This window comes from Borostomias antarcticus (genome assembly GCF_949987555.1).
Source record: "Borostomias antarcticus genome assembly, chromosome: 7".
In the NCBI taxonomy this organism is placed as follows: domain Eukaryota; kingdom Metazoa; phylum Chordata; class Actinopteri; order Stomiiformes; family Stomiidae; genus Borostomias; species Borostomias antarcticus.
Window position 1 is genome coordinate 24243734 of NC_140240.1, and position 26577 is coordinate 24270310.

The 26577-nt window shown below is 45.7% G+C and overlaps 2 protein-coding genes across 4 annotated transcripts in view; one reads left to right on the top strand and one right to left on the bottom strand.

Moving 5' to 3' along the window:
* marf1 (meiosis regulator and mRNA stability factor 1) overlaps positions 1-14991 on the top strand; it is a 33046-nt gene extending 18055 nt beyond the window's left edge. Inside the window, exons 17-27 of one of the 3 annotated variants that reach the window (XM_084441114.1) lie at positions 953-1173; positions 1577-1719; positions 2361-2494; positions 2970-3172; positions 4388-4660; positions 6730-6969; positions 8504-8743; positions 9063-9123; positions 9247-9375; positions 10745-10900; positions 11628-14991. In XM_084441114.1, the coding sequence (XP_084297240.1) occupies positions 953-1173; positions 1577-1719; positions 2361-2494; positions 2970-3172; positions 4388-4660; positions 6730-6969; positions 8504-8743; positions 9063-9123; positions 9247-9375; positions 10745-10900; positions 11628-11857 (2030 nt within the window). In that variant the 3' untranslated portion in view covers positions 11858-14991. The remainder of the gene's footprint in view (positions 1-952; positions 1174-1576; positions 1720-2360; positions 2495-2969; positions 3173-4387; positions 4661-6729; positions 6970-8503; positions 8744-9062; positions 9124-9246; positions 9376-10744; positions 10901-11627) is intronic. The other 2 variants (XM_084441115.1, XM_084441116.1) reach the window with 2 other exon arrangements.
* A 1536-nt stretch (positions 14992-16527) lies between these two features.
* bmerb1 (bMERB domain containing 1) overlaps positions 16528-26577 on the bottom strand; it is a gene marked incomplete at both ends in the record, with an annotated part of 14938 nt that continues 4888 nt past the window's right edge. The window contains 5 exons of the mRNA XM_084440647.1: positions 16528-16646; positions 17365-17447; positions 17960-18074; positions 21196-21269; positions 26035-26155. Coding sequence (XP_084296773.1) covers positions 16528-16646; positions 17365-17447; positions 17960-18074; positions 21196-21269; positions 26035-26155 — 512 coding nt within the window. The remainder of the gene's footprint in view (positions 16647-17364; positions 17448-17959; positions 18075-21195; positions 21270-26034; positions 26156-26577) is intronic.

Here is a 26577-nt window from a genome sequence, read left to right on the forward strand (position 1 = left end):
GCCTCGAGTGGTCAATTGCTTTTCTACAACGGTTACTACATATATATATTCACAAAAAACAGTACAGTAGTAACATTCAATCATTTATTTACTGATCATTCTTATCATTTTAGTATTTACAAAATCTTCCGCGATAGGCTATAGTTCTGAATTAAATGGTTGCCCGGCAACATAGGCTATCTCGCCTATTTGGGTTGGCCTTGTTCACATAAGCCATAAGGAATAATTCGGGTGGTTCACGTTTATTTGAATATTTCCAGCCATGGTGCAGTTATTAAAACAGTTCTCCAGAGCACTCGTTTTTGCTGGTAGGGGTGTGGAAGTGTTGGAGTCGAACTGATGAGTGATTATTGTAATAGGATACGAAAAAGGTGAGGTTGCTGCGAGTGGTTGCTACGCAAAACACAGCCTACGCTTGATTTTATTAATGGCCTCGTCAATGAGATTGACGGCACATTAACACTAATTGTTATGCGGTCGCCGGTTACAGAGTATTTTACCACGGCTGCTAGCCAATCAGAATCAAGTATCCAAACTCTCCATTGAAGAATTGTGTATTTATTCTGTATTGATGTTGTTTTATACTATATATTATGTTCAATTGTAACCAGGGCACCATTGAAAACAAGACCTTGGTCTCAATGGGTTCGCCTGGTAAAATAAAGAAAAAGACAAAAGTTACAGTAAGAGTGAAGGGTGAAGCTAGGGAAATGTACCAGGCGAAGACCTTGTAGGTCGAAACGTTGTATCCTACCTTATTAAAATGACCATGGGAGGGGAGCATAAAAGTTTTTTTTCTCCTTAATTGACCACTTTTTCAAAAATCCTGCCCCTGTGGACTAACGAGGGACGTGTGTGCATTCTTGGACTATAAACATGCAAAGATAGAAAAACCTCACATTATAGATCCAAACGACAATCCTTAACCCCACTTCCTTCTCCTCTCCTCCAGACCCGTGGGTGCAGCGCTGCCGCAGCCCGGTGGGGAACCCCCAGCTCATCCAGTTCAGCCGCGAGGTGGTGGACCTGATGAAGAGCCGGCCCGCCTGCACCATGCTCGTCGGCAAGTTCATCCCCGCCTACCACCACCACTTCGCCAAGCAGTGCCGCGTCTCCGACTACGGCTACTCCAAGCTGCTGGAGCTGCTGGAGGCAGTCCCCCACGTGCTGCAGGTAGGGGGGTCGGGGGGGCTCACAAAGAGGGGGGAGCTCTGAAATCAGACCTGCGCTCAATCACGCACACACACATACACACACACACACACACAGTAATCGCAATCCCCACTGGCATCTGTACCTGTACGTGGCTCATCTCTAGAGCCCTTCCTCAGGCGTGCTAACAGTTTAATTCATCACCGCCTTGGATGTCTCTTCAAACCTGGATTTGAGTGTAATTAGCCTCTAAATTGATTACGTTCAGTCACAACGGACAGGAGGAGCTCATCTCCCAGCCTCTAGTCTATTAGGGTTAGGAAGACTGATGTAGGAAGATCGCATTAACTCGATTGGCGCATAATTAGCTGACGTGTCCGTTAATGTGTGTGTGTCTAATTGAGCGATTAACTGTGTGTGTCAGATCCTGGGCATGGGCACCAAGCGCCTCCTGACCCTCACTCACCGTGCCCAGGTGAAACGCTTCACCCAGGACCTGCTCAAGCTGCTCAAGTTCCAGGTCAGCAAGCAGGTAGCCATCCGGGACTTCATGCAGGCGTACCATTGGTCAGTATCACAAAGGTGGACAAGCCCACCGTCACAGCCAATCGTGTATTGAAGCCATTATTGAAGCACTGCTGCTCAGCAGTAAAATGCAATTCTGTAGTATTCTCATCTGTAGTCACAAGGACATACATGGCATTTTAGAAGTTGCATGTATGGGTTTTGGGTTATGTTTTTGAGTGTCATGGTGACTAGTTTTTCTTGGGTATTAAATATGTATGCAATATATAGTTTTTTTCCTTATTTTGTCAAAACTAATTAAAGCCACATGTTAGATTGTTTCATTGAGCTGTAGCGTCCTAACCGCATTCCACTTAAATGACTCACCCCTACCAGTCACCAAGTCTTGTTATTCCAGCATTTCTGCCTGTGTTGTCAAATTACGGCCGTAACTTTGCTCCGTCCCCGTGCCTTAAAAGTACATATTACATTTAGGCCTTTTGTTTGTAAACAAGTCTCTTACCGCCATATAGCGGTAGGAAATCGGTTATTGCCTTTTTAACATGTGATATTTACTGCATGTCAATATTAGTTTGTCTTGGATGTTAAACATTTTTTTAAATTGAGTTATAAATGTTTGAGGTTGTTGTTTTGAGGTTACTGTTTACCCGGCACTCACTGAGCGGCGTTGTGCACGGCGCCAGGTGCTTCTCCAGGGACTGGCGCGTGATCGACTACGGGATGTGTGACCTGCTGGACCTGCTGGCCGAGATTCCTGACACCACCGTCACCGTCACGCACCAGGACGACGACACCGTCATCTCTGTCCCGAAGAGAGGTGAGCGCCACACAGCCAGGGCCGGCCCTGCCCCGCAAGCCAACCACCAGGGAGGGCCCCCTCAGAGATTTAACCTACTCTCAATATGATGTTGCGCATCTAGTTAACATCTGAGCCAGGTAGAATTGTGAGTATTACGTAAATTGCCTTAGCTTGTCCTCATGAAGGCCGACAAGGCCGAAATGTTGATATTTTTAATTATGTAAGGCCGACACATTAAAGGCTTTTTAACATTACTACTTTCCTCGCGAATATTTATTCTGAGTGCCTGGATCTACGTTTCTTTTTGGATATTGCCTCCATTCCCAGTGATCCAAGGGCACCAACAACACTGATGGTTTAACTCACTTTTTGAGCACCTGGTTGTTCCTCCCTGTTAGCTTAGCTATAGCTTTAGCATTAGCTTTGTCTACGGAACCCCACCCCCCTCCCGCATTTGAGTTTGAGCCGACCCGAACCCCCGCTTGTCCCTCAGAGCGCACGGCGGAGGAGGTGGAGAGGACCAGGCAGTTTGGGAAGGAGGTGGTGGACCTCCTCCGGCACCAGCCCCACTGCACCATGCCCTTCAGCAAGTTTATCCCGACCTACCACCACCACTTCGGACGCCAGTGCAAGCTCACCTACTACGGCTTCACCAAGCTCATGGAGCTCTTCGAGGCCATCCCTGACGTGCTGGTGGTGAGTTGGGAGTGTGTGCGCGCGTGTGGTTGATTTGCCCCCACAAACTCACTGAAGGTATTAAAGACACCGCTTCAGAAGAGGCCAGACGCTCTTTCGGGTTTCCCTGCCCTGAGGTGACGTTGAATGTAACATTTTTTTTTAAATGTTGTACAAATCCCCGTCAGCTATGAGGGGATGTACTGTAACCAGTGGTTTTCACACTTTTTGTGCCCAAGGCCCACCAAAGAGCAAGATGTAATCTCAAGGCACATCTGTGTTCATATCCGTGCAACAGATTTTGACATGAGGTTTTTGAACCTTTTTAGATTTTGTTGAACAACATTTTCATTGGAAGCATTGATTTTTTTTATTTTTTTATTTGCTTGTCGGTAAAAGTGACATTCCTCTCCTTCTGAAGCCTTTAAAGCCTTGTTTTTACACCTCTCCTCTCCTTTCCCTCTCTCTCCTAGGTGTTGGACTAATACAGTATACAGTAAATTAACAAAACGTTAACATCTCTCTCTCCCTCTCCCCCTCCCCTAGGAGTTGGACTACTATACAGTAGTAAGTGTCGCCCCCCCTTCTCTCTCTCTCTCTCTCTCTCTCTCTCTCTCTCTCTCTCCTAGGAGTTGGACTACTATACTGTATCAACAAGTGTCTAACAACCTCTATCTCCCTCCCTTCCTCTCTCTTCTAGGTGTTGGACTACTATTCTGTATATCAACAAGTGTCTAACACCTCCCCCCCCCCCCCCCCCTCTCTCTCTCTCTCTCTCTCTCTCTCTCTCTCTCACACAGGAGTTGGACTACTATACAGTATGTTAACAAGTGTCTAACAACCCCCGCCCCTCTCTCTCTCCCTCCCTCTCCCCCTCCCCTAGGTGTTGGACTACTATACAGTATACTAACAAGTGTCTTAACACCCACCCTACTCTCTCTCTCTCTCTCTCTCTCTCTCTTTTTTTCTCTCTCCTAGGTGTTGGACTGCTATACTGTATATTAACAAGTGTCTAACACCCCTCACTCTCTCCCCCCCTCCCTCTCTCTCCTAGGAGTTGGACTACTATACAGTATATTAACAAGTGTCTAACAACCTCTTTCTCTTTGTCTCTCTCTCACACACACACGCACCCAGGTGTTGTACCATTATACACATTATAGTATATTATAGTTAATTTTAAAAGTTAACGATTGTTTACTGTTTTAACACCACCCCTCCCGCTCTCTCTCCCAGGTGTTGGAGTGCGGCGAGGACAAGGTGCTGACCCTGACGGAGGTGGAGCGGGTCAAGGCCCTGGCGGCCCAGCTGGTCAAGCTGCTGCGCGCCCAGAGGGGCGGCGGCAGCGGCGGTGATTCCGCTGCTGCCGCCGCCTCCTCCTCCTCAGGCCTGCCAGCCAACAAGCTGCTGAGCGAGTACAGCAAGACCTTCGGCTACGCCCTGCGCCTGCAGGACTACGACGCCAGCTCGCTGCCCGCGCTGCTCGCCAAGCTCTGCCACGTGGTCAAGGTATGGGCCGGAGGGAGGACATTTCATTAACATTCGTAATTTCTGCTGACACTTTTATCCTAAGTGACTTAGAATAATTGCATTTAACATAGGAAAAGTCAATGTACTACTACTTGCCAGAAATCATTAGTGCATCTCCTTAAAACCAGAGGATGGTGATGGAGGACGATGGTGGATAGCGGAAGAAAAGGGTGTCCGTGTTGATATAGAGTTATACCGTTTTTCTTACTACTTTGTTTCTCGTCTACTGCCCTTTTGTTTATGCCTCCGCCAGGCGACAGCCTTGCCGGAGGCATTATGGTTTCGGGTTGTATGGCTGTCCGTCCGTACGTCCGATGTTTGTTAATGCAATATCTCGGGAACGCATTGATGGAATTTCTTCCCCTTTGGTACAAATGTCCACTGGCACTCAAGGATGAACTGCTTAGATTGTGGGGGTCAAAGTTCATGGTCACTGTGACCTCAAAAAATGTGTTTTTGGCCTGATGAACACAATATCTCAAAGGATTAACAGAATTTGTTCATATTTGGGTGAAATGTCCAATTGGACTCGAGGATTAACTGATTACATTGTGGGGGTCAAAGTGTGGGGGTCAAGGGTCACTGACCTCACAAAAGGTGTTTTTTGCCTGCTGAACACGATATCTCAAGAACGGCTTGACAGAATTTGTACATATTTGGCCAAATGTCCAGTTGGACTTAATTAGATTAATTGGATTCGATTTGGTATTCAAATGTCAAAGGTCAAGGTCACCGTGACATCACAAAAGGCACTTTTGAACGCTAACGCTAGCTAGCTAACGCTTATCCTAATGATGATACTATTGCTAGCCATCCATCCATCCATCCATCCATCCATTGAGGATGGCGTTAGCATTAGCGTTATCTTTCTGGAATATGTAGGGGTGGGATGTCTGCCCACCTCCCTTGTTCTCTGTAAAGCGCATTGTGTTGCCTCTGGGTATGAAATGCGCTATATAAATAAAGCTTTGATTGATTGATTGATCTAGCTAGCATTAGGGTTAGGGTTAGGTTAGCAGTTAGTCAGGGTTAGTTAGGTTAACTGCAACTGGCATTGTTGAGCGGAGGCATTTAGCCACTACGCGTTTTTTCTAGTTTGATATTGTGTTCGGCTCCTTGTTTTCTTATAATTGCTTCCTGTTATGTTTATGAGACATTGCTATCAACCTCGTGCTTTGTCTGGTACATATTTTATGATCAGTGTGTGCCATCAAGGACTCCCCAATGCAGTGATGGGTGAATGTCAAGGAGGCCCCACTGAACTGTTCAAGGATCTTTTTATTTGTACCAGATTGTGATACTATGAACTAGCTTATTTGTGTGCGCATAGAAGCACCTAAAGTTTTGTTGGTTTGACATCTTTTCCTCCATTCTTGGGGACAGGCTCCCTCAGCAGTTTTGGACTTAGCTGAGACATCCCAAAAGCTGACATGCAGAGTAGAGTAGAGGGGAGGGTCGTCTCAACGGATGTAGGTTTTGGGGATAAGCCTTGTCATTCACTTATTACTGCCCAATCAGTAGCAGCGAAATCTGTTGTCCACCCAATCAGATTCAACGTGATTCAGACTACATGAAACAACAACAACCCAGGATCCGCTCCGCTTAAGACGAATGTGATTGGTTTAAAGAAATACAGCACTTTGTTCCTTCCTGTCCTCGAATGGTAACAAGTCTAGCCAGACCTTTCTGCAGCGCTGGCACAGCGTAAACGGAAGCGAGGAGATGAGTCTCGCATGCCTAAAGGGAGAGCAGAACAGGAAACGCCATGATCAAAACCTCGACCCTCGCTTAGTTGCATACTCGGCTCAACCCAGGGGTTGTTGATGTGATCCTGGAGTTTCCTGTGCTGCTGCCTGGTGCCACACATTCCTAAACGTGACCTTCTCCTCCTACTCCTTCTTTTCCTCCTCCTCCTTCTCCTCTTTCTTCTCCTCCTTTCCTCCTTATCCTCCATCTTCTCTTTCTTCTCCTCCTCCTTCTACTCCTTCTCCTCCTCTTTCTTCTCCTTCTCCTTTCTTCCTTCCACTCCATCTTCTCCTTCCCTCCAGGTGGTGGACGGCCCGAGCGGGCGCGAGGTGCAGCTCATCAACAGGAAGTCACTGCGCCAGCTCACCTGCCAGCTGCTGGCGCTGCTGATGGCGCCGGGCGAGGAGGAGGAGCGTGACTCGGTGTCGGTTGGCGAGCTGAGCGCCATGTACCAGCAGGCGCACGGCGTGGCCCTCAGTCCCTGCGAATACGGCTTCCTGTCCCTCAGCGAGCTGCTGAAGAGCCTGCCCTACCTGGTGGAGGTGAGGGCGGGGGAGGGGGGGGGTGGTCTTTCTCTCTCTCTCTCTGTCATAAAGGCTGTCTCACGGGGGGGGGGGGGGTGGGGGGGGGTGTACGAGGGCCTGGTTTGTCAGCGTCGCAATGTAGAATTTTTTTGGGAATGACTGCTCGCGGAAGGTGTTATAGATAAATTGGATGTAACTATCAAAGTATGCATCAAGGGTGAAAAGATTTTCTGAGGTTTGCTTACAAGCTTCAAACTCTGGTTTATTAGCCAAAAACTCAGATAACAGTTGCAACCGGCTCCTGCCAAGAATGAATCTCACAGAAGTGACCCTGTCTTCTTAATTTCTCAATATAGACACAGAAGTGACCCTGTCTTCTTTATTTCTCAATATAGACAGAGTTTTGCTACTTGAGGCCAAATGCAGTTGATTACAGTGTGTAAAGGGAAAATGCATGTTTAGCCCCGTTTTAAGGTTACTTATGATCATATACAATGGTTCAGATCAAAACGTTGACAAAACTAGCACTTTTGAGAAAGTCTGATAATTGCTCTACCACCGTTTCGGTCATACAATGGATGTGGGTGGGCACCTTGAAAAATCATTCAAAAAGAGCATGTTAAACTCTCAATTTCAAAGACAAGAAACTCACCGAGGCGTTCTGACATAATGTAATTCGCCATAAAGTAAGATTCTAGTTCATCTGGAAAGGCTTTTTAAAATATTTAGCATAGAACTATTTAGTCGCAGCACATACGTGTGTAAACTTCCGCAAACTAGGTTGCCTAGCAACATAAACAATAGCTACCGTAAGTAATTCTGCTTCCTGAATCCCCTCTGCGGATTGATCTACACATCTACAACGGTCGCTTCAATACAAGTCAATGGATTTCATAAAATGATCAATAAAACCCTACAGGATTCATACTTTGCGGCAAATTTGATGTCAGAACACCAACGGACACCAATTGACCCTTCGGTGAGCTTCTTGTCTTTGAAATCGAGCGTTTAACATGTTTTTGAAAGATTAAGGTGCCCACCCACATCCATTGTATGACCTAAACGGTGGTAGAGCAATTATCAGACTTTGTCAAAAGTGCTAGTTTTGTCAACGTTTTGATCTGAACCATTGTATATGATCATAAGTAACCTTAAAACAGGGCTAAACATGTATTTTCCCTTTACTACTCCTTTAAGACAAAGACACAATGAGGAGCCCCGAGGTCACTAAACATTAGAATGGGGGACAGGCCGGAGACAGGATCGTTATCTGGGTGTAGACCTCACCCTTTAGGGCCTATGCTAGATAAGATAAACAAGACACAGAGCTTCAAAGGACCTCTGACAATAGTTTACAAAGTTCACCCAAGCATGAAGCATCTCATTAGGACCACAGTTAGTAACTGTAGTTAATTTTTCTATCACAAAGGTGACTCGTTCGGTCTTTGTCAGGCTCTTTACAGCCCGGGGTCCAGTTTAACAATGCAATGCGATGGGTCAGCTCATCAATGTCACAGACTCTGTATCCCCCCCCACACCCCCTACTCTCTAGTTGTTCTACGAGGAGGAGACGGCGGAGGAGGAGGGGGGTGGCCGTGGCGAGGAGTGGGTGAGGCTTACCCGGCTGTACCGTTTCGCCCGCGCCGTCCGCGCCCTGCTGCACACCTACCACTACCACCAGATCTTCCTCACCGAGTTCCCCGCCGCCTACGGCAAGTTCACGGGCGGCAGCCTGCAGCCCCGGGCCTACGGCTATAGCAGCACGGATGAGCTGCTCTGCGCCATACCACAGGTAGGGGGGTGGGGAAACGTCTCTGTTTCTGAAAGTAGGGAGGTGGGGAAAAAAAGCATGCGTAAGAACGATGGCAACGAGGGAGGCCTGGCTATGACGAGCCTGAACTTTTTCAGGCAAAGTTCTCAAAGGGAAAAGCTGGCTTTGAAGAAGAACACAAGCTTTTCTAAGCACAGTGGGTCTCTGTTTCAGTGTTTGTTGCCTGACGCTGGATTTTACAAAGATGTTCTTATTAACCTCCCCCCCCTCCTCCTCCTCAGCAAAGCACTTCAGATCGATTATTCTCTAACGACGATGCTACGTTTGCGTTGTTTGACAGGTGGTCTGGATCAAAGGTCACGGCCACAAGAGGATTATCGTCCTGAAGAACGATATGAAGGGTAAATAAAACAAATAAACATTGTCACTCAGTTGTCACTAACCTGCGTGTAGGCTGTCCCAAACATTGCACGCGTGAGTTGAGTGTCAGTGGCATGAATCCTCTGTGTGGGTCCGCCCTCCAGTGAGGAGCAGCTCTGCGGCCTCCAACAGCCCTCAGCCGGAGGAGGAGGAAGAGGAGGGGGAGGAGGAGGATGGGGAGAGACGGCGAGACAGCCCCTGTATCAACCTTGAGTCTGGAACTCACAGCCCAGGTGAACACCTCCACACGGGAGTCTTGTTACTCAAACTCGGATCGGTCAGTTACAGTTCATTTGGACTGGTTCTGTGTTATCACAGAGAGTGGACTGGAGCGCAACGGCATCATCTTGTGCACCATTAAAGTTGTACTTAAAGGAGATCTGTGTGCTCCAGTCCACTCTCCCTTTTAAACGGCTGATCCTTAACTGAGAGCACCGGTCCTCATCAAGAACGTTTTAGCACGTGAACTTTCACAGATTTGGCCCTATATTATGTACAGACGCTCAACAGCTATCAACTGTAACCAGGGGTCGATACCTACCAGTGGTTAAGGTTGGAGTTGGTGGAAGGTTATTTGAATATTCGCTGATGGGCGACATCTAGGTCAAGGTCAACTTTATTTATATAGCACATTTAACAACCAAAGTGCTTTACAATAGACCATTCAAAGCCTTGAACACAAACATCACAATTTTAAAATCAATCCTGAAACGAACCGGTGTGATGTGGTCACGCTTCTTTGTGCCAGTCAAGAGGCGTGCAGCAGCGTTCTGCACTAGCTGCAGACGTCGCAGGGAGCGCTGGTCTAGACCCACATACAAAGCATTGCAGTAATCCAGCCTAGATGAAATGAAGGCATGGATTACTCTCTCCAAGTCATTAGGAGAGAGGTAGGGCTTTACTTTGCTCAGGAGCCTCAACTGGAAAAAGGAACCTTTGACTACCGAGCCAATTTGTCTGTCAAATTTAAAACCACTATCAAAAGTGACACCGAGGCTTTTGGTAAAAGCGATTTTTGGCTGAAGAGGCCCTAAAACACTAACAGACCCATCTATACCAAGCCACTCAGGATTGTGTTAACTTTAAGTGTTGTGGTGATTTAAATTAGGCCAGTTATTTAGGGCAGCCATTCTCAACCAGTGGTCCGCAGAGCACCATCAAGTGGGCCACAGAGGCAGTGGTAGCCTACTGCCAAATGGTTGGGATAAAAAATAAATAAAGTTTGGTAATTTACAAAGCTAGTTATTTTTATACCTAAATGTACTCAAGAATTCACATATAAACATTTTTGAGTTAAAATGCATAATTTCAACGACTAGTTACGTTTGAATATCACTGCGCCAATCACAGCCGAATGTGTTCCGCTAACGCAGCCTGCTAGCGAACATTCCCTCAGATGCAAACTTTCCGTCGCCCTTGGATGCGTAAAGTGACGGACCACCAGTTTTTTTTTTTTTTCATGTATTTGGGAAAGTGGTCCTCAGACTATTTTTAACAATCAAAAGGAGGGCTTAATTAGAAAAGGTTGAGAACCCTTGAAGGGAGAAAATGGATGCGGTATTTATTTACAGACTTACTCCCTTCTCCTCTCCCTCTCTGAAGCCCCCACTGAGGCAGAGCTGCTGTGCCTCTCCTCCCCGGTGGACCTGCTGTGCGGCCCCGTGCCCTCCTGCCTGCCCTCGCCCCAGCTCCGCCCCGACCCCGTCCTCCGCCAGGCCGACCTCATCCACTTCGAGGAGCAGATGCCAACGCCCGCGGGTACGGGCACCGAACGACTCCCCCCCCGCCCTTCTTAACCTCTCTTCACTCGATTCTTCGTTTTTGGTCTTTTGCTATTATATCTCGCCCTCTCTGACCGTATTTTACATGGCACACAACTCACGAGTTGTGGTTGGACCCTAGAAATGCTTCTTTTTTGGGGGGATCATCCTGGACTGGCCAACAGACGCCACGCGTCAAATCTGGCTCTTCATTAGTTCACACTACAGGATTTTCGGGTCGATTAATCCCCCATTCACCCCTCCCAACAATTAGAGGCGAAATCCAGTCTGGAACGTTGGTCAGTCCCGAGGTTTCGTCCCAGATTATCTTGTAATATGAGGGGTTTACAGATCCAATTTTATACCTACCGATCGGCTCGCAGACCCATCGGGGCGCCCCCGATAATATCAAACGTTTGATATTTAAGATTATTACTTCACTGCTTTACAAGCTAGACAAGTGTTTCGGTGCTCCCTCGGGTATGATATATCCTATGGTGTGTGATGAGCCGTTATTTTCAAATCTTGTCATGTGGACATGTTTGAGATTTGCGAGAAGAACGTTCGTTAAGAGTCTCCTGATGTATTTGAGGTAACCCGAAATTGGTAAGGATTTTAAAAATTCTGTAGTGTGACTCCGGCACAAGAGAGGGGATCCAGGCTTTGGGGTTGTGGGGGGATCATCCCCTTTCTAAATCGCATCGTCTGTTTTTCTTTGTGTTCAGAAGGGCACGGATGCGAGGAAGAGGCTGAAGGCGCGGCCGAGGGCCCACCCGCTGGCGGCGACGAGGGTCCGAAGCCCGGAGGTCCGTCCCAGGATGCCTTACGGCCTACAGGCGTGGCCCAGGCCCGGCAGCCCCGCGTCGAAACCAACCCCACCAACACCCCTGCCAAGAGGGCGCCACGCAACAAAGTGAAGCTGGCCGCTAACTTCTCCTTCACAGGCGCACGTTGACCTGACCCCACACACACACACACACACACACACTCTATGTAGCATACACACACACACACACACTCTATGTAGCATACACACACACACTCTATGTAGCATACACACCATACACACACAACTCTGTAAAGAGTTGATTGGCTACATTGTAAACGGCCCAGAAATGATCCTTTTTTTCCCTCCTCTGTCCTCTCTTCTCGCCTGAGACCTGTTGTGTTCTTTCTTCTGTCTGTATGCCTTCTGAGAGGTTTCCAACCTCTCGATCTATTGTCCAAAAGTTCTTTTTTTTAAGCCAGTATTCACCAAGTCATGAATTTCCCATTGCAGTTCTGCTGCTGCAGATTTTTTTCAAAGCTCTGGATCAGTGAACATTCAGAAAGGGGGGAGGGAGATGTTGGTGGTAGATAGATATATAGATTATGTACTGACCTTTCTGTTTAAAAGCAATGCTGCAATGAAAGTGTAAAAAAAGAACTGCCCAAAATGAAAATCCTGAGTTAGTTGACACTGTACCCATACGTTTTAGTTTAACAGTGTGGCAAGAGATGCTCTTCCACAAACCAGGTCCCCTCCCTCAAGTTGAAATGATGTAAATCACTGAGATGTTGGTCTGTAGCCCGCAGTTGAAGGAACCTCAAAATCCTGTTTTTCTCCCCTAAACCTTCAGAGACACCATCTCGCGTTTCTATGCAGGCATCAAAATGACTTAATTTTCTCTCTCGCATTTCATCCCTGCGGCGTTCTCCGTTCAGGCGACGCAGCGCACAAAGCCAGGGGCAAACCTGGCTCCGAATGTAGCCTTTGCGGTAACTTAGTTTTGCGTAACTATGCCCATCTCATTCTTTTAAGTCTTCTCTTTGGGCAAAGATTAGCATTCTGTTGTTGTCAACTTTAGTCTTCTGCGTTGTTGACATTAGTCCTCTTTAGTCCTCTTTATCTAGAGTCGGCTCTCGACTGGTCTTCCATGAAGAAGCTGGGGTTTTTAGTCTTTGTGTAGTGTAGCTTATCAGTAGCAAGAGCAGGAGTGACCATTTCTTTCCTGCGTGGCAGCGTTCGATCTTTGGATCCGTACACGTACTGCGCCGTAGGAGGCTCTCCACGCGGGGGGTTGTGACCAGCACCGCTCTCCCAACATACAGGATGGAGAAAAAAGGGAAATCGGTGCCGATTCCCGATGAGTTTTGACCGAGCTACGGGGCGAGGCGGAGGAGCGGTCTGCTAACAAAACGACCGCGATCGAGGCCTTGCAAGGCACACACGGGTCCTTCGACACTCGACCCCGTCCGCTGTGGCGGTGACAACAGAGATGCAGAGACACTCTGTTTCCCGCCAGAAGAGGGTGTGTAACTCGTTTTGTTTGTTTTTTTGTTTTTTTTTCATGTCGTATTTTGTCTTTAGAGTGCGGTTTACACTTGAGTGGATGGTGTGAAATATGCATGGTGTGCATAAGTCATTTTATGCATGGTGTAAACCATCTTGACACGAATCAAACAGGCGGGTTAGCCGATGGCGGCAACCGTTCTTTTTAAAGAAGTTTTGTTCACCACATTCATTGGGGGATCCGTGGAAGGTTTTTATTTTTATCACATCGCCCTCGCGGTTTCTGTGGGAACGGCCAAGGTCGTTTCGGTTAAACCTTGTTGCTCTCGAAGATGCCGCCGTCGTTTTCCGGTTTGTCGCCGTGAGTTGAGCGTAGAGGAGTGGCAATGCGGCACACTCCCTCCTCGTCCCTCAATTTTTTCTAAAAAGAGACGACTTTGTGTTTTTAGTGAGCGGAGAGAAGAGGAGACTGAGGTGGGAACTGGGAGGATGGCGGGGACATGGGGTGAAGGCTCGGCCGGATGTTGGAACAGCACAGGGGCTCCAGGAAGCTCCTTCGATAGGGACCCGAGGGACACAGAGACCCCCCAGCTTGTGGTGCTCTGGACTCCGCCTGGCTTTTACAATAGCTTGTATCTGCCACGGCGCCCGACGGATAGCTACCGCCGCCGTAACCTCGCCCCCACCCACCCACCCATCTCTCTCCCTCGAACCCTTCGCAGACGTTTTACTTGTGATTGTCTATTGATTTGTTCTCTCAGTTTTCCTCATTAAATATGGACCATCCCGTGTTGAGGAGAGAGTGCTGGTTATAGCGTCCCCCGTGTCACATTGAGTTTCAGAGTTTTTCAGTCAAGCTGGAGATAATTACTTGGAGTAATAGAGAAGGGAAATGGCATCTCTTCATAGAGAGGAAAAGAGCATCTCTAACAGATATCGTCTATACTCTTTGGTATGTGTCAGACCAAGATCATAGAATGGGTGAAAGCGCCCACGACGACGTCCATCTCCTCGCCTTAAGTGGCAGCCAAGCTTCCTTCAGTGCTTCAAGGCTCTAGACCTCCTGCTGTCTTGTTTTCTGTTTTTTTGGGGATGACCCGCCATGTATGGAGTTCCTTAATCGGGGATTTTAAGACTGCTTTCCCAAGAGAGGTGGAATGACTGGCCACCATTTCTTTCTAATCAAGCGACGAGAAGCTTCACGCTTTAGTTAATGGCCTTACTTGCCTTAAGAATTATGCACCAAAACGTAGGATTGCCTTTAGTTTCCTTAAGGCCTCAAAAAGATCAACTTAGTTTTTATACATTAAAAAGTGACTCCCAAATACTACAGTGACAACTAACTCAGAGGGCTCAAACCTGAATTTTTCTCGTTTAGTTTGCTTACATCAGTGAGAACCTGAAATGAAATTTAAAAAGTACTTTATGCACCTTTGCATAGTTTTGGTTCATGTGAAGAGATGTATACCGGGTGTGTTTGTGAGGTGACAAAATAAACAAAAATAATATGGTTGTTTGACAAGTTATCGGCTTGTTTGTACCTCTGACGATCAAGTGAAGTAGTGTCTCACTGTCAAGTGGTTTCAGTTGTTTCTGGAATCTCTGTTCTACTGTTATTCTAGTGTGTTCTACCTCCTCCCCCCATGCTCTTGTTAAGGTTATCCTCTGTGATCATTTATTTCCCAGTCTGCGTTCGTCTCTCTGATGTACGTGCATCCCTCTATGTTCTACTGCCAAGCCAATGTGCGAGACGTTGCTGGAAGAGTTTCATGTTTAAGGGACCAAATGATTTTGGTTATTAAATCTCACAAGCATTATGTCGCCTCTTGTCTTTTATTGAAGGGAAGATTGTTTGTTCATGTTCATAAAATGATGAATAATTACTGGTTTACTTCAAGTGTGATTAATGAATTAAGCAGAATATTCCTGAAAGATGCCTTTATTTAAACATATATGTACAAGTAGTTTGAGCTCATTTCTGCATAATACTGATGGGGCCTTTCATAAACTCGCTAATAATATGGAATTAAGCTGGAGGAAGCTAGAGCTAGTATTTGAAGAAGAGGGTCACTTTGTTCAACATGACACTAAATATTCTAAATACATTTGATTCAGACATACACATTCGTTGCCACCCCCCCCCTCGTACTAGAATTGCATTCACGTCCACATGGTTGTCATAAAAATCGCAAAACTGAAATTTGTTAGTTATTCCCTTGCAATAGAGCCACCGTAGCAGCTACATGGTCATAAGAACTATATTTGTGAGAAGGTATAACTGGCCAGTTTCTCAGGGTTTACAAATCAGCAGATACCAGTTTTCGTTACAATAATATACATAATAGAAAAACAAAACTGTGTTGCAGCTTGTTCATGTTTGTTATTGACTGGTCTATAGACGATTTTACTGGTTTAGCAGGAAGTTTACCTCTAATTATTTATAATTATGGGATTTTTAAGTACGGCAGCAATGAACAAAGTATAGTCCTAAATGTTTCTCGGATAGTAAGAGGAACCCTCAGGACACACTTGTTTTTCAGACTAGCATCTACACACTTGATTGGACTAACACTAACCAAGTGGAATACCTGATTGGACAAACCAAGTAACCACAAAATAATTGGGACAACCAATTAAAACCACTTAATCACTATCCATTTTGAATAATCACCACTTAACCACTAACCAATTGGAATAACCAATCACCAAACACTTTTGTTGAATCAGGTGTGTCATTGCTAGGCTTGAACAATATATGCAACTCAGGGGACTAGGGTTGATCAACTGTTTTGGAAGAGGTGTTCCAGGTCTCCTGTTAAAGGATTGTAATGGAAGCATAAATACCCGTTATCCAAATGACAAGAAACAACCAGAAGAGATGAGGTCATTTCCTAGTGGACAGACAGAGAACCCTGGTGTTTGTAGTTCCTTCCAGGACATTGTGCTTATCGTCGTGACTCGTGAGAATGCCATGTGGGTGGACTGAGTCCGTTATGGTCCACTATCTGCCTTCTTGGTCTGGACAGGACAGCCCACGTTCTGTGATATAATGACTAAATCAACATGAGTTTGTTGCATTTTATTAACATCACCAACGCTTGCTTTCTCCTTTCTCATCGTTCCATAGAGAACCTACTTAACGTATATATTTCATTTAGATTGCCATATTTCTATGTACATTTGGGATATATATGGAATACATGACATGGCTGTCCACCTCTCTTATCTCCATGGCTTCAACCAACCAGGGTTCTCTGGGTCACAGGAAGTGATGTAACAGCAGTAGACAGAGCAGGTCAGGTGACGCGAGACCAGGGGGAAGGGGCTATTTCGTAGCCACCCAAACCCTTCGGTTACATGATACAACACTGGGTCGCTCCGCAGCAGTCCTTGATGACGGCCACACTTGATTTGGCGATGGAGGGCTTGTTGGGAGGAGGCTCTGGGATGTGCTTCTTATGCTTCGGAGGATCTGAGAGACAGAGGGCAAGAGTTTTGGCAACGTCTTGAAGGTCTACTGCCCACAATCTGAAAGCCCATGTACGAAATAGGAGGTGTTAAAATGTAATGTATTTCATTCCCTAAGCTACTGTACATGGCTGACAAGTAAAATATTCAAATTGAAATGTGTTTAACTGCAGAACTTGAGTTATATACAAGGCTTCATGACGTCAATTTATTTTGTAGTATAAATAGGTGCAGTTTGAGTCATTTGAATACTGTTCCTCCTATAAAAGGATTATATTTCTGAATAGTTGCTCACAGACCTTGTCAGGGGACCTTAATATGTAGCCGTAACTGCTTAGATTGAATTAAGGTATTTGAGAAATTGATGAACTAACTGGATTGGAATCGGCCATTATCATTCTAACTTGATTAGATGGCCTTTTTTCCAGTCATGGTTTTACACACAATCTAGTCCTCAAGGCTTCGAATCTGGGAAAGTAGTCTGTTACTGTATCTTGTGACCCTCAGCCTGTCTCCACGGTATCAGTGTATAGTCTGGAGAGCCTATCTGAACAATGTCATGTGACAGTATCGTACGTCCTGGGAGCACACCGGACTCCACCGACTTCCCTTGAGGGATTAATACAATATGACATTTAAAAAAGTGATGTTTTGTGCGATGGATGGAGAGAGGAAGGGATGGAGAGAGAGAGGGATGAATGGATGGATTCCGGGCCGCTCACTCTGTGTGACTCTGGCCAGCTTCTCCATGGGCAGCAGCTTCTGTCTGAGGAACTCGGCCATCTCTTTGTCCTCCTCCTGCTCTCTGCGGGGTATGACAGAAGAGGAGTCACGTGTGTGTGAGTGTGGAAAAGGCTATCGCCTTTAATGCTGTGTGTGTGTGGCTGTCCCCTTTGATGCTGTACTGTATGTGTATGGCACGGGGGGATGTCCATATTGATGTTTAATTTGTGTAGGCGGTAGGGGGGTTCCTGTTATATTAATTCTGTGTGTGTGTGTGTGTAGGGGGTTGTCCATATTGATGTTTAATTTCTGTGTGGGCGGTGGGGGGGTTCCTGTTATGTTATGGTGGGGTCCAACTAACTCCCCACTGTGCCACAGGGGGACTGGAACTGATCCATGGTCACATATCACCACCTTCAAACAGCAGTGTGTGTGTGTGTCTGTCTGTGTGTGTGAAAGAGAAAGAGAAAGCTTATGTTTGTGTGTGCGCACCCGACTGTGTGTGTTTGTGTGTGGGCCAGCCACCATACCTTAATCTGACTGTATGGGTATCTGTGTGTGTGTGTGTGTGTGTGTGTGTGTGTGTGTGTGTACCTTAATCTCTCCACCTCAGCGTCATCCACCAGGAAGTCTCTCTTCTGAACCAGCTGGTGGATCTTCAGGATCAGCTCCTCCTCCCTCTGACGCTGCTTCTTGGTTTTCTCTCTCTCTGGAGGAGAGGAGGGAGAGAAAGAGGGAGGGAGGGAGGGAGAGAGAGAAAGAGGGAGGGAGGGAATGAGGGAGGGAGAGATAACGAGCGAGTGAGGGACAGAGCAAGGGAGGGAGAAGGGGGGAGGGAGTGGGAGAGGAAGGATAGGGTCAGCACCTGGGCACTTGCCTCGTAAAAGACAATAAGAGCATTTGATCTTTTTTTCATTCGACAATTTGTAAGGTTTCTCTGAAATGAAAGTTTGACGTCGGTGTCGTTCAGAAGGAAGAGACACAGACTATTTCTGCATCGATGTCTTATATCTAATTATATGGTGTTAATGAAATTTCAGTTTCACCAATGTCACCTACGTCATTTTGTTCTTTTTTTTGTTTTCCTACCTGACTGTTCTAACTTTGTAGTTCGTTCCCCTAGAATCAGTCTGTTAAAACTACAATTTGTTTCTGTGTGACATCACTTCCCTGTCCTCTTCATCCTGAAACTGTATGTCACTTCCTTTCTCACGTTATAAGGTATCACTCCCGAGTCAGATTCACCACTCTGACTGAAGGAAGCACTTCCTGTTTTCAGAGTCCGCTTTGCAAAACGTAAACATCAGAATAAACCTATTGTGTTTGTTTGAAACCAGCTTGACCGACGTGTTCTTGAAATCTAAACTAAACCAAGTAAGATTTTTCATTCATAATGGAGAGGAGCCACAGGGGCTGACTGACCGGACTGACCTCTGCCCCGCGAGAGGTCAAGGAAGGGCCATGCTCGTTCCCTAATACTGACGCGTGTCACAAAACGCTTCATCTTAAACGACTTTATCTCGTCCGCATGAGATCTAATCCACTGATAAAATACCAGCCTCATACAGCATTCTAGTAGACAGGAACAATTTGCATCCAAATAGTCTATGTGTGTGTGTGTGTGTGTGTGTGTATGTGTGTGTGTGTGTGTGTGTGTGTCCCTTTCATTAGTGAGGGTTTAACTTAGTTTTATTCCCCTGACCTTCATTCATGCATACACACACTCTCTCTCTCTCTCTCTCTCTCACACACACACACACACAGCAGAATGTTATTATCGACAGCGCTGTAGCAGGTGGGTAATGAGCAGGAGGGAGTGCAAACATCAGCTCTTTCTCCCGCCAGGAAATCTCACTGGCTCCCCCGCCTCCCCCCACTCCCGGGGGCGCGGCTCCACGAGAGGTAGCGCTGACGGACAGACGCGTAAATCGGAGTGTCACGGCGGCGGCGGAGACGAGAGGAGGGAAGCAGGCCTGGCTTCTCACATTATGTACCGTACACTGCGGTTGAAAGCACAAAGTGTTGGCTAACCATAGCTAGCTGCTACATCCATTAGCCATAGTGGTGCGCATACAGGCATAAGGGACTCGTGCGGGGTCGAGGCTAATGAGCCCACATGCTTCAAATGACTTTGGATAGCATGTATTAATTCTATGCATATGTGCTGTATCTATTATATAGCTAGCACAGTAAAACGTTTTCCAGGAGCTTGCTTGATCATCAGGGAATAATTTTTACTTACAGTCACTTACAGTTTTCCTATATTGGCTCAAATGGGTGAACTGTTTTTGCCCCCCTCTGGAAAATTAGGAGTAGGATCAGTATATATGTATACCCCCCCCCCCCTCTTTCTTTCTGTGAAGTGTCTTTGTGTATGAAATGCACTATATATACATAGAGTTTGATTTGAAATAATGCAGTGGATACTGGACAAGACTCAAAATACTATTTCAGGAATGTCAAATTACTTCTCTGTGCTGCAACTGGTCCTAAATGCTGCTGCCAGGCTCCTAACGGATACCTGGAAGAGAGACCATATTATCCCTGTTCTGGCTTCTCTCCATTGGCTTGTGTGGCAAGTGTGGTTCGGAATTGATTTTAAGGTTTGTTATATGTTGGTTTTTAAAGCCCAGAATGGGAATATTCTGGCATTTGGATCCCCCTGATGTGGTGTTATACGCTTTTATGATTTTAATTTATGATTTTATATGTGCCTATGTGCTCTCATTTTGTACTTGTGTTGTGTGTTGATGTTTATGTCTGCGTTTTTGTTTTTAGACTTTATATTATTGTATTTTTACTGCCTGCTTTGACTTGTACAGCACTTTGGTCAATGCGGTGTGCGTGTGAGGTTTGATGGCAGCTCAGTGGATTGGTGTTATAGAGGTGCCAGATAAGCGCAGACTTGATGGACCCAGACTTTTTCCCGATAGTGTGGTCCTCCTGACAGGAAAAACCACACGCCCCATCAGATACCACAGGGATATACTGGAGATCTGAAGTCCAGTAGGTATCTCACTCGTCACTTGTGTCAACATTGGCCACAAATAGGCCCCAAAGTTGTTTGTGGAGAGGCAACTAAAGAGTATTCGGTGAAATTCCTTTTTGGCCGCGGTCCCAGTCAACATCCCCCTGGCTCATATGGCCACTATGGCTTTGTGTGTGTGTGTGTGTGTGTGTGTGTGTGGCTATGTGCAGAATATATGTGCATAATATCTGTGTGTGTATGTGTGTGTGGGGGGGGGAGTGTGTGCCTGCCATGTATCCAGAGTGTGTGTGTATATGTGTGTGCGCGCGTGTTTGTGTGAGAGCCTGTGTGTCTGTCGGCCGACTCTACCACCTGAGGAGGAGAGTAGCCCCTCCCCCTCCTCCCTTCCTCCCTCCATCATAACAGCAGCGTGTCCCAGGGTGTTACGTACAATCAATCCCTGGCACTTTAACACGGTGCACCTTCCCACAAATCACCGGGAGGCCGAGCGCGCTGGGAATACGGGACAGATGAACTGCGCACACTAGCGGTTTTTCGCTCTATTTCTGGGTGAGCTGACGGCATGCATAAGTGATAGGCACTCGGGGTACACTAAGGATAAATGCTGATAGGCTAGGTCTATTTCCTGCAGGGACAGTGGGTGGATTTAGATAAATGGCTACTAGGTCTCTACTGAGTTGATTATTCTTTTTTGTTGTTAGGTAGAGGTGGGAGGTGTGTGTGTGTGTGTGTGTGTGTGTGTGTGTGTGTGTGTGTGTGTGTGTGTGTGTGTGTGTGTGTGTGTGTGTGTGTGTGTGTGTGTGTTTATTGGCGTTAGAAGGTGTGTGTTGATGAGTCTTACCTGGTACGGTGACGATTTTCCTCAGTTCCTGCTTCAGGCTCATAATGTCTTTGCAGAGCTGGATATCATCCATCCTGCGAAGACAACAACATTGACTTCAGTCAAGCGGTCCCTAGAATACACTGTCTGCATGTGGGCCTGATGTACATAACACCTGATAGGTTTAAGCTGATATTACAGCTTTGTGGTCGGAGTAGGCTTAACAAAGCCTCAAGCGTAAGTGCTTACGCTTATCCAGTCTTTTTAAACGGTGAAAACTGGTGGTTGTGGTACCAAGAGGGTTGGTTAAGGCTATTGGGTTACAATCAAATTTAAAGCTGCATTAATTTATTTTATTTTACCACTAGATGGCAGTAAGGGACTTGCGCAAACTAGCTTACAAATTAATGAACGTCCTGGGGTCTCATTTATCATTGTGGATACACCCTATTTCATTTACACCTGATTTTTGTACTTGCTTTTCTCCGCAAATAATGTGATGTATCATGACAAAACTCGATGGGAAATATTGTGTATATATCTCACAATATTTCCCATTGAGTTTTGGCATGATACATCACATTATTTGCAGAAGAAGGCAAGTACAAAAATCAGGTGTAAATGAAAAAAGGTGTAAGCAAAATGATAAATGAGGCGCCAGAGCCATATAAGGCACGGGGGGGTGGATCAAAAGCACGGGACGGTTATTGACAACACTGGCAAAAATGCTGGTATAACAACAGGCGACCGGTAGGGGTGAGTCATTGAATTAGGATGCTATTGGGATGCTATTGCTCAATGAAACAGTCTGATATCGGGTGTTTTAATTCGATTTGTCAATGGGAATAAAATCAATGAATGCAGCTTTAAATAACTATAAAGTAATTATTGAAAAACGACTACTACACTATCACATGACTGTGAATAGCCAGCACACTGTGGGGCGAAATCACTAAAGCGGAATTGCGGCCGTTAATTGCACCATTACATTGCGCTTCAGTTGCTCCAGCTATGTTCTCCGTTGTAAAAACCTATTCACTAAAGACATTGCGCTAATAATATCCCAGCACAAACATGCCCATTCGGTGTTTGCGGCTGAGTGCAATTTGCTGCTGATATAGGAAATGACTATAAATACTGCGCATACAACTCGTATGCATATCATTGGACGATGGCAGACAGAAAAAGAAAGATACGATTTTCAGACAGCGAACTTGAAGTCCTCACGGACGAGGTTCAAAAACATGTCTCACAGCTTTCCGCAAAAAATATCACGACTGCAGCAAAAAATCATATTTGGGGTTTAATTTCCCAATCAGTCAGTGCCATTGGTGTGTGTAAACGCGGAAGACTGCAAACGGAGGTGGAATGATTTGAAAAGACGAACAAAGGAAAAATTGTCATTTTATGTTATGCAAGATGCAGCACGATGATCTGGCATACTTTTGGTGGAGTGTATAACATTGCCCCACCGGTACGATCTAGGCATCTAAACGGCTTTTCAGGATTCCAAATGTGCACTCAATCACACCGCGTGTCCTGATGTGAGCCCAGTTGTACGCCGCCTCTCCAACGTTGGAAGGATTACGCACGGGAGTCATCATCCATGGCTGAAGATGATACCTGCCGTCACCTATGATACAAAAGCAAAATATTTTCAAGACCATTCAAATAAGAAAAATATTGTGTAGGCTATGTTTTTTTTTATTTATACCTATATCGGCCGCCAGCCGTTCAATGAACAGCTATAGGGAATGCGCAGTTTCGTGTATAGACTATTATATGCACAGTTTCGCGCTATGTAGGCTATTATAAATAATAGTATAGTATAAAGTATTATTCGTTGGCCAAAATGCTGTTCTTGTAGCCGTTTCATCGATTTTTTTTCCTTTTGTGAAGTGTAGGCTATACTATTCTTGTTAAAGTGCGAAGATAACTTTTTGTTGTGTTATTTTATTGCCATATAGTCATTTTGTGAGTAGTATGAAAGGACAACATTAAGCTTTGAGTTGTACAGTACAATCCTAAGACCGTATACCGTAAAAAACGATGCGTTCTTACGGTAAGTCCATTGAAGGATGGGTTAGATGTGAAAATGGGTTAGTTGTGAAAAACAACACAACAGGCCTTGCTCTATGTAAGCACAACTAGCGATTCATCAAGACAGATTGATGAAAACAACCGTTTAGCGGCAGAAAATAGATTTTTAGAAACTGCATTCTAAGTGCCCCGACCACCGCCATTACATGGATATACTGGCTCGCGCTGGATTTTAATTCTTCTACATGCCTCCGAACTACACCAAAGTGATCTCGGTGAGTCAAACGTCTTATAATATGTCGTAAATAAGGTCCAGGTTGTCAAAAACGAGCATTGTCCTTTAAATACCACCACGTCTCTGAAAACGGAATTAATTTCACTTTAACTGCGTGAAGCAATTGCCGCCGATCTTTGTGAATTGGGCGGATTTTGCAATAATGTTCATTTGCATAGAAAGGGGAACATTCTCCGCCCATATTACCTAATTTAAATATCCGCTAATAACACCGGCGCAGAGAAACGCTATGAGGAAGGCAACGCAGTTAACACCGTATTTCACCCTTTGTGAATAGCAAAGATTATTTTTGACTTATTTGCACAGGTTTTGCATCAGGAAAAGCTGCGCAATCCTTGAGTGAATTCGCCTCTGTGAGTCAATTAGGGTAAAAGAAAAGGAAAAAAAAAGTTTGCTTTCTTTTCATGTAGACAAAGAAGAAAAAAGCAGAAAGAAGGAAGAAAAAGCAGACCACCCACGTGTGAAAGGTAAAAGGCATAGGCTGCCAGCCGTCTCATTAAAGGCCGCCTGGAGTAGCCCTCCACATGGGAGGAGATATAGACAGGTGTAAAAAGCAGAGGATGAATCATCCCTCATTCCCTCCCCAGACCACCGCTGAAGGACTCACATCGAGGCATGACCGACACCTCTCTGTCATCCCTCCATCTTTCCACCTCTCCCTCCGTCTGCCTCTCTCTCTCCCTCTCTCTCTCTCACTCTCTCTCTCTCTGCAGCATGGTGAGAGCTACCAGGGCTTTCATTCTCGATGAGATAAATCCCAGACGGATGACTCATCGCCCACCCCCCCTCCTCTCTCTCCCCTCCACCCCTCCCTCCTCCTCTCTCCCTCCCTCATCTCTCTCTCCCTCACTCCTCCCTCTTCCTCTCTCTCCCTCCATCCCTCCCTCCCCCATCTCTTCCAGGCCTCTGTCTCCATTGCTCTCACCCACTCACTCTCCCTGTCTGTCACCCTTAACATCTAATTCCCCCACCCTCATCCACTCTTTCTCTCTCAATCCCTCCCTTCATCTCTCCCCTGTGTTCACCCACTCACAGGGCCCAAACGGTGGCTTCCAGAAGCTTCTGAACTGTGCCTCTCCATCTGCTAGTGTGTGTGTGTGTTTGTGTCTCTATGTCTGTCTGTTTGAATGTCTCTGTGTGAGAGAGAAAGAGTGTGTGTGTGAGTGAGAGAGAGAGAGAGAGAGAGAGAGAGAGAGAGAGTGTGTGTGTGAGAGAGAGAGAGAGTCCTAAAAAGAACAGAACAGTGTAGTGAGAAGGCCATGTCTCGACTAGCGAGCGAGACACGTGTGAGCCACAGCTCCATACGGACACGCCTCGGAGTGTGAGAGCTTCACATCGCTCTCCGTCACACTCCTGTCAAGTCTAGCTGTCACCTCATCCCTCACACTCTAAATGGCCACAGTCCAGCAAACTTGAATGATGTCAGAAGACATATTTTCCACTCAATCACTGCCGTCCACTGTACAGTGCCATGATTTACCCACAAAGTCGGACAATTGCATATCCTCCCTATCTCCATGCACACAAACTTTATAGGCTGCGTTGTGTTGTTGTATACTGTATGTTGTGTAAAAGGTGGGTAAAGGTATGATATTGATGTCTAGTCTCCAGTTTTCTTTCATCACGTTTCACTTTATTTGATGAGATAAGGGCAGGGACAGGCTATGTGAGATCTACAAACAGATTCTATGACAATCAAACCAGCTTAATTAGTTCAGAGATGAAGTATGTGTGATATAAATGAATTGTGATGCATTTTGTACTCCATATATTTCACTTCGGTCTTGTAAATAGGGAACTTTTCTGAATTAAGTTGACACCTACTGTACATTGATATACTGTATAGTATATGGATATTTGGGAAATATATACTGTAACTTAATACTCAACCACCCAAAATCAACCCCCTCACTTGTTATTATGAGTCATCCATAGGGTTGGGTAGGGGGGGGGGGGCTTCCCCTCACATTGATTTGTGTTTCTTGGAGCTAATTTGATGAGCATGCTTTTGATTCTGCATCACATTCCATCACTGTCATGCGTCCAACCGCTGGCATATCCAGCCCATGCGGCAATCAATAGTACTAATGACCGGCTTCTCTTCCCTGAACGGCCGCAAGAAGGAGGCGGGCAGGCAGGCAGGGAGGGAAATCTTTCATTTGCTAAGTAGATTAGCTACGCATTCCAGTGAGAGCATCCTGCAGAAACAAATGTGTTGAAATACAGTATATTATTTTGTTGGCCTTGAGGTATACAGGGAATCCAACAGCCAAATCACTATACATTTGGACACGTGTGTGTATACGTACAAATATTATTTTCATCTCACATGAATCTGCTCAGTTCCACCAACTGTGCAGCGCTGGATAATCATCCACACCGTCGGAAATAACTAGATGCCGGACGTCCTACTGTGCTTACAACGTGACCCTAAAATAGGAAGGTGTGTGGACACCTTGCGGCCCGCCCGCGTTACGTAGCGCACTGCACCCTGGGATGTGGAGTTTCTGTGCCGTGCTACTCACATGAAGCGGAGTTCAGACTCCCTGCGCACCAGGACCTCCCTGAGGCGCTGGATACGAGCCATCTCCACCTCGATCTCATCCGGGTCCATGGTGCTCTCCGCCATGCACACATCTGACTGGCCTGGAAAGGGACGAGGAAGAGAAGGAGGAAGAAGAAAAGAGAGATGGAGGATGTGTGTGTGTGTGGGGGGGGGGGTAAAACATTAATAAAACATTCGGTAACACTTTATAATAATGATCAGTTATAAGGCATTTATAAACCATTTGTTAATAATGAACGAATCATTAACAGATCATTTATAAACATGTGTAAATGATTCATAAATTATTTGTAAATATACTAGTTAAAGATTCACAAATGATCCGTAGATGATTTATAACACATTATCAACATTACTTGTAAATGATGTGTTCAACATTAATTCATGTTAGTTAATATGTAGTAAAACATTTGTAAATGATTTTAACAATGCCTTATTTGTTTTTCATGTTATCAAATGATTTGTTAAACATTTACTAAAAGTCTACAAATCATTTGTAGAC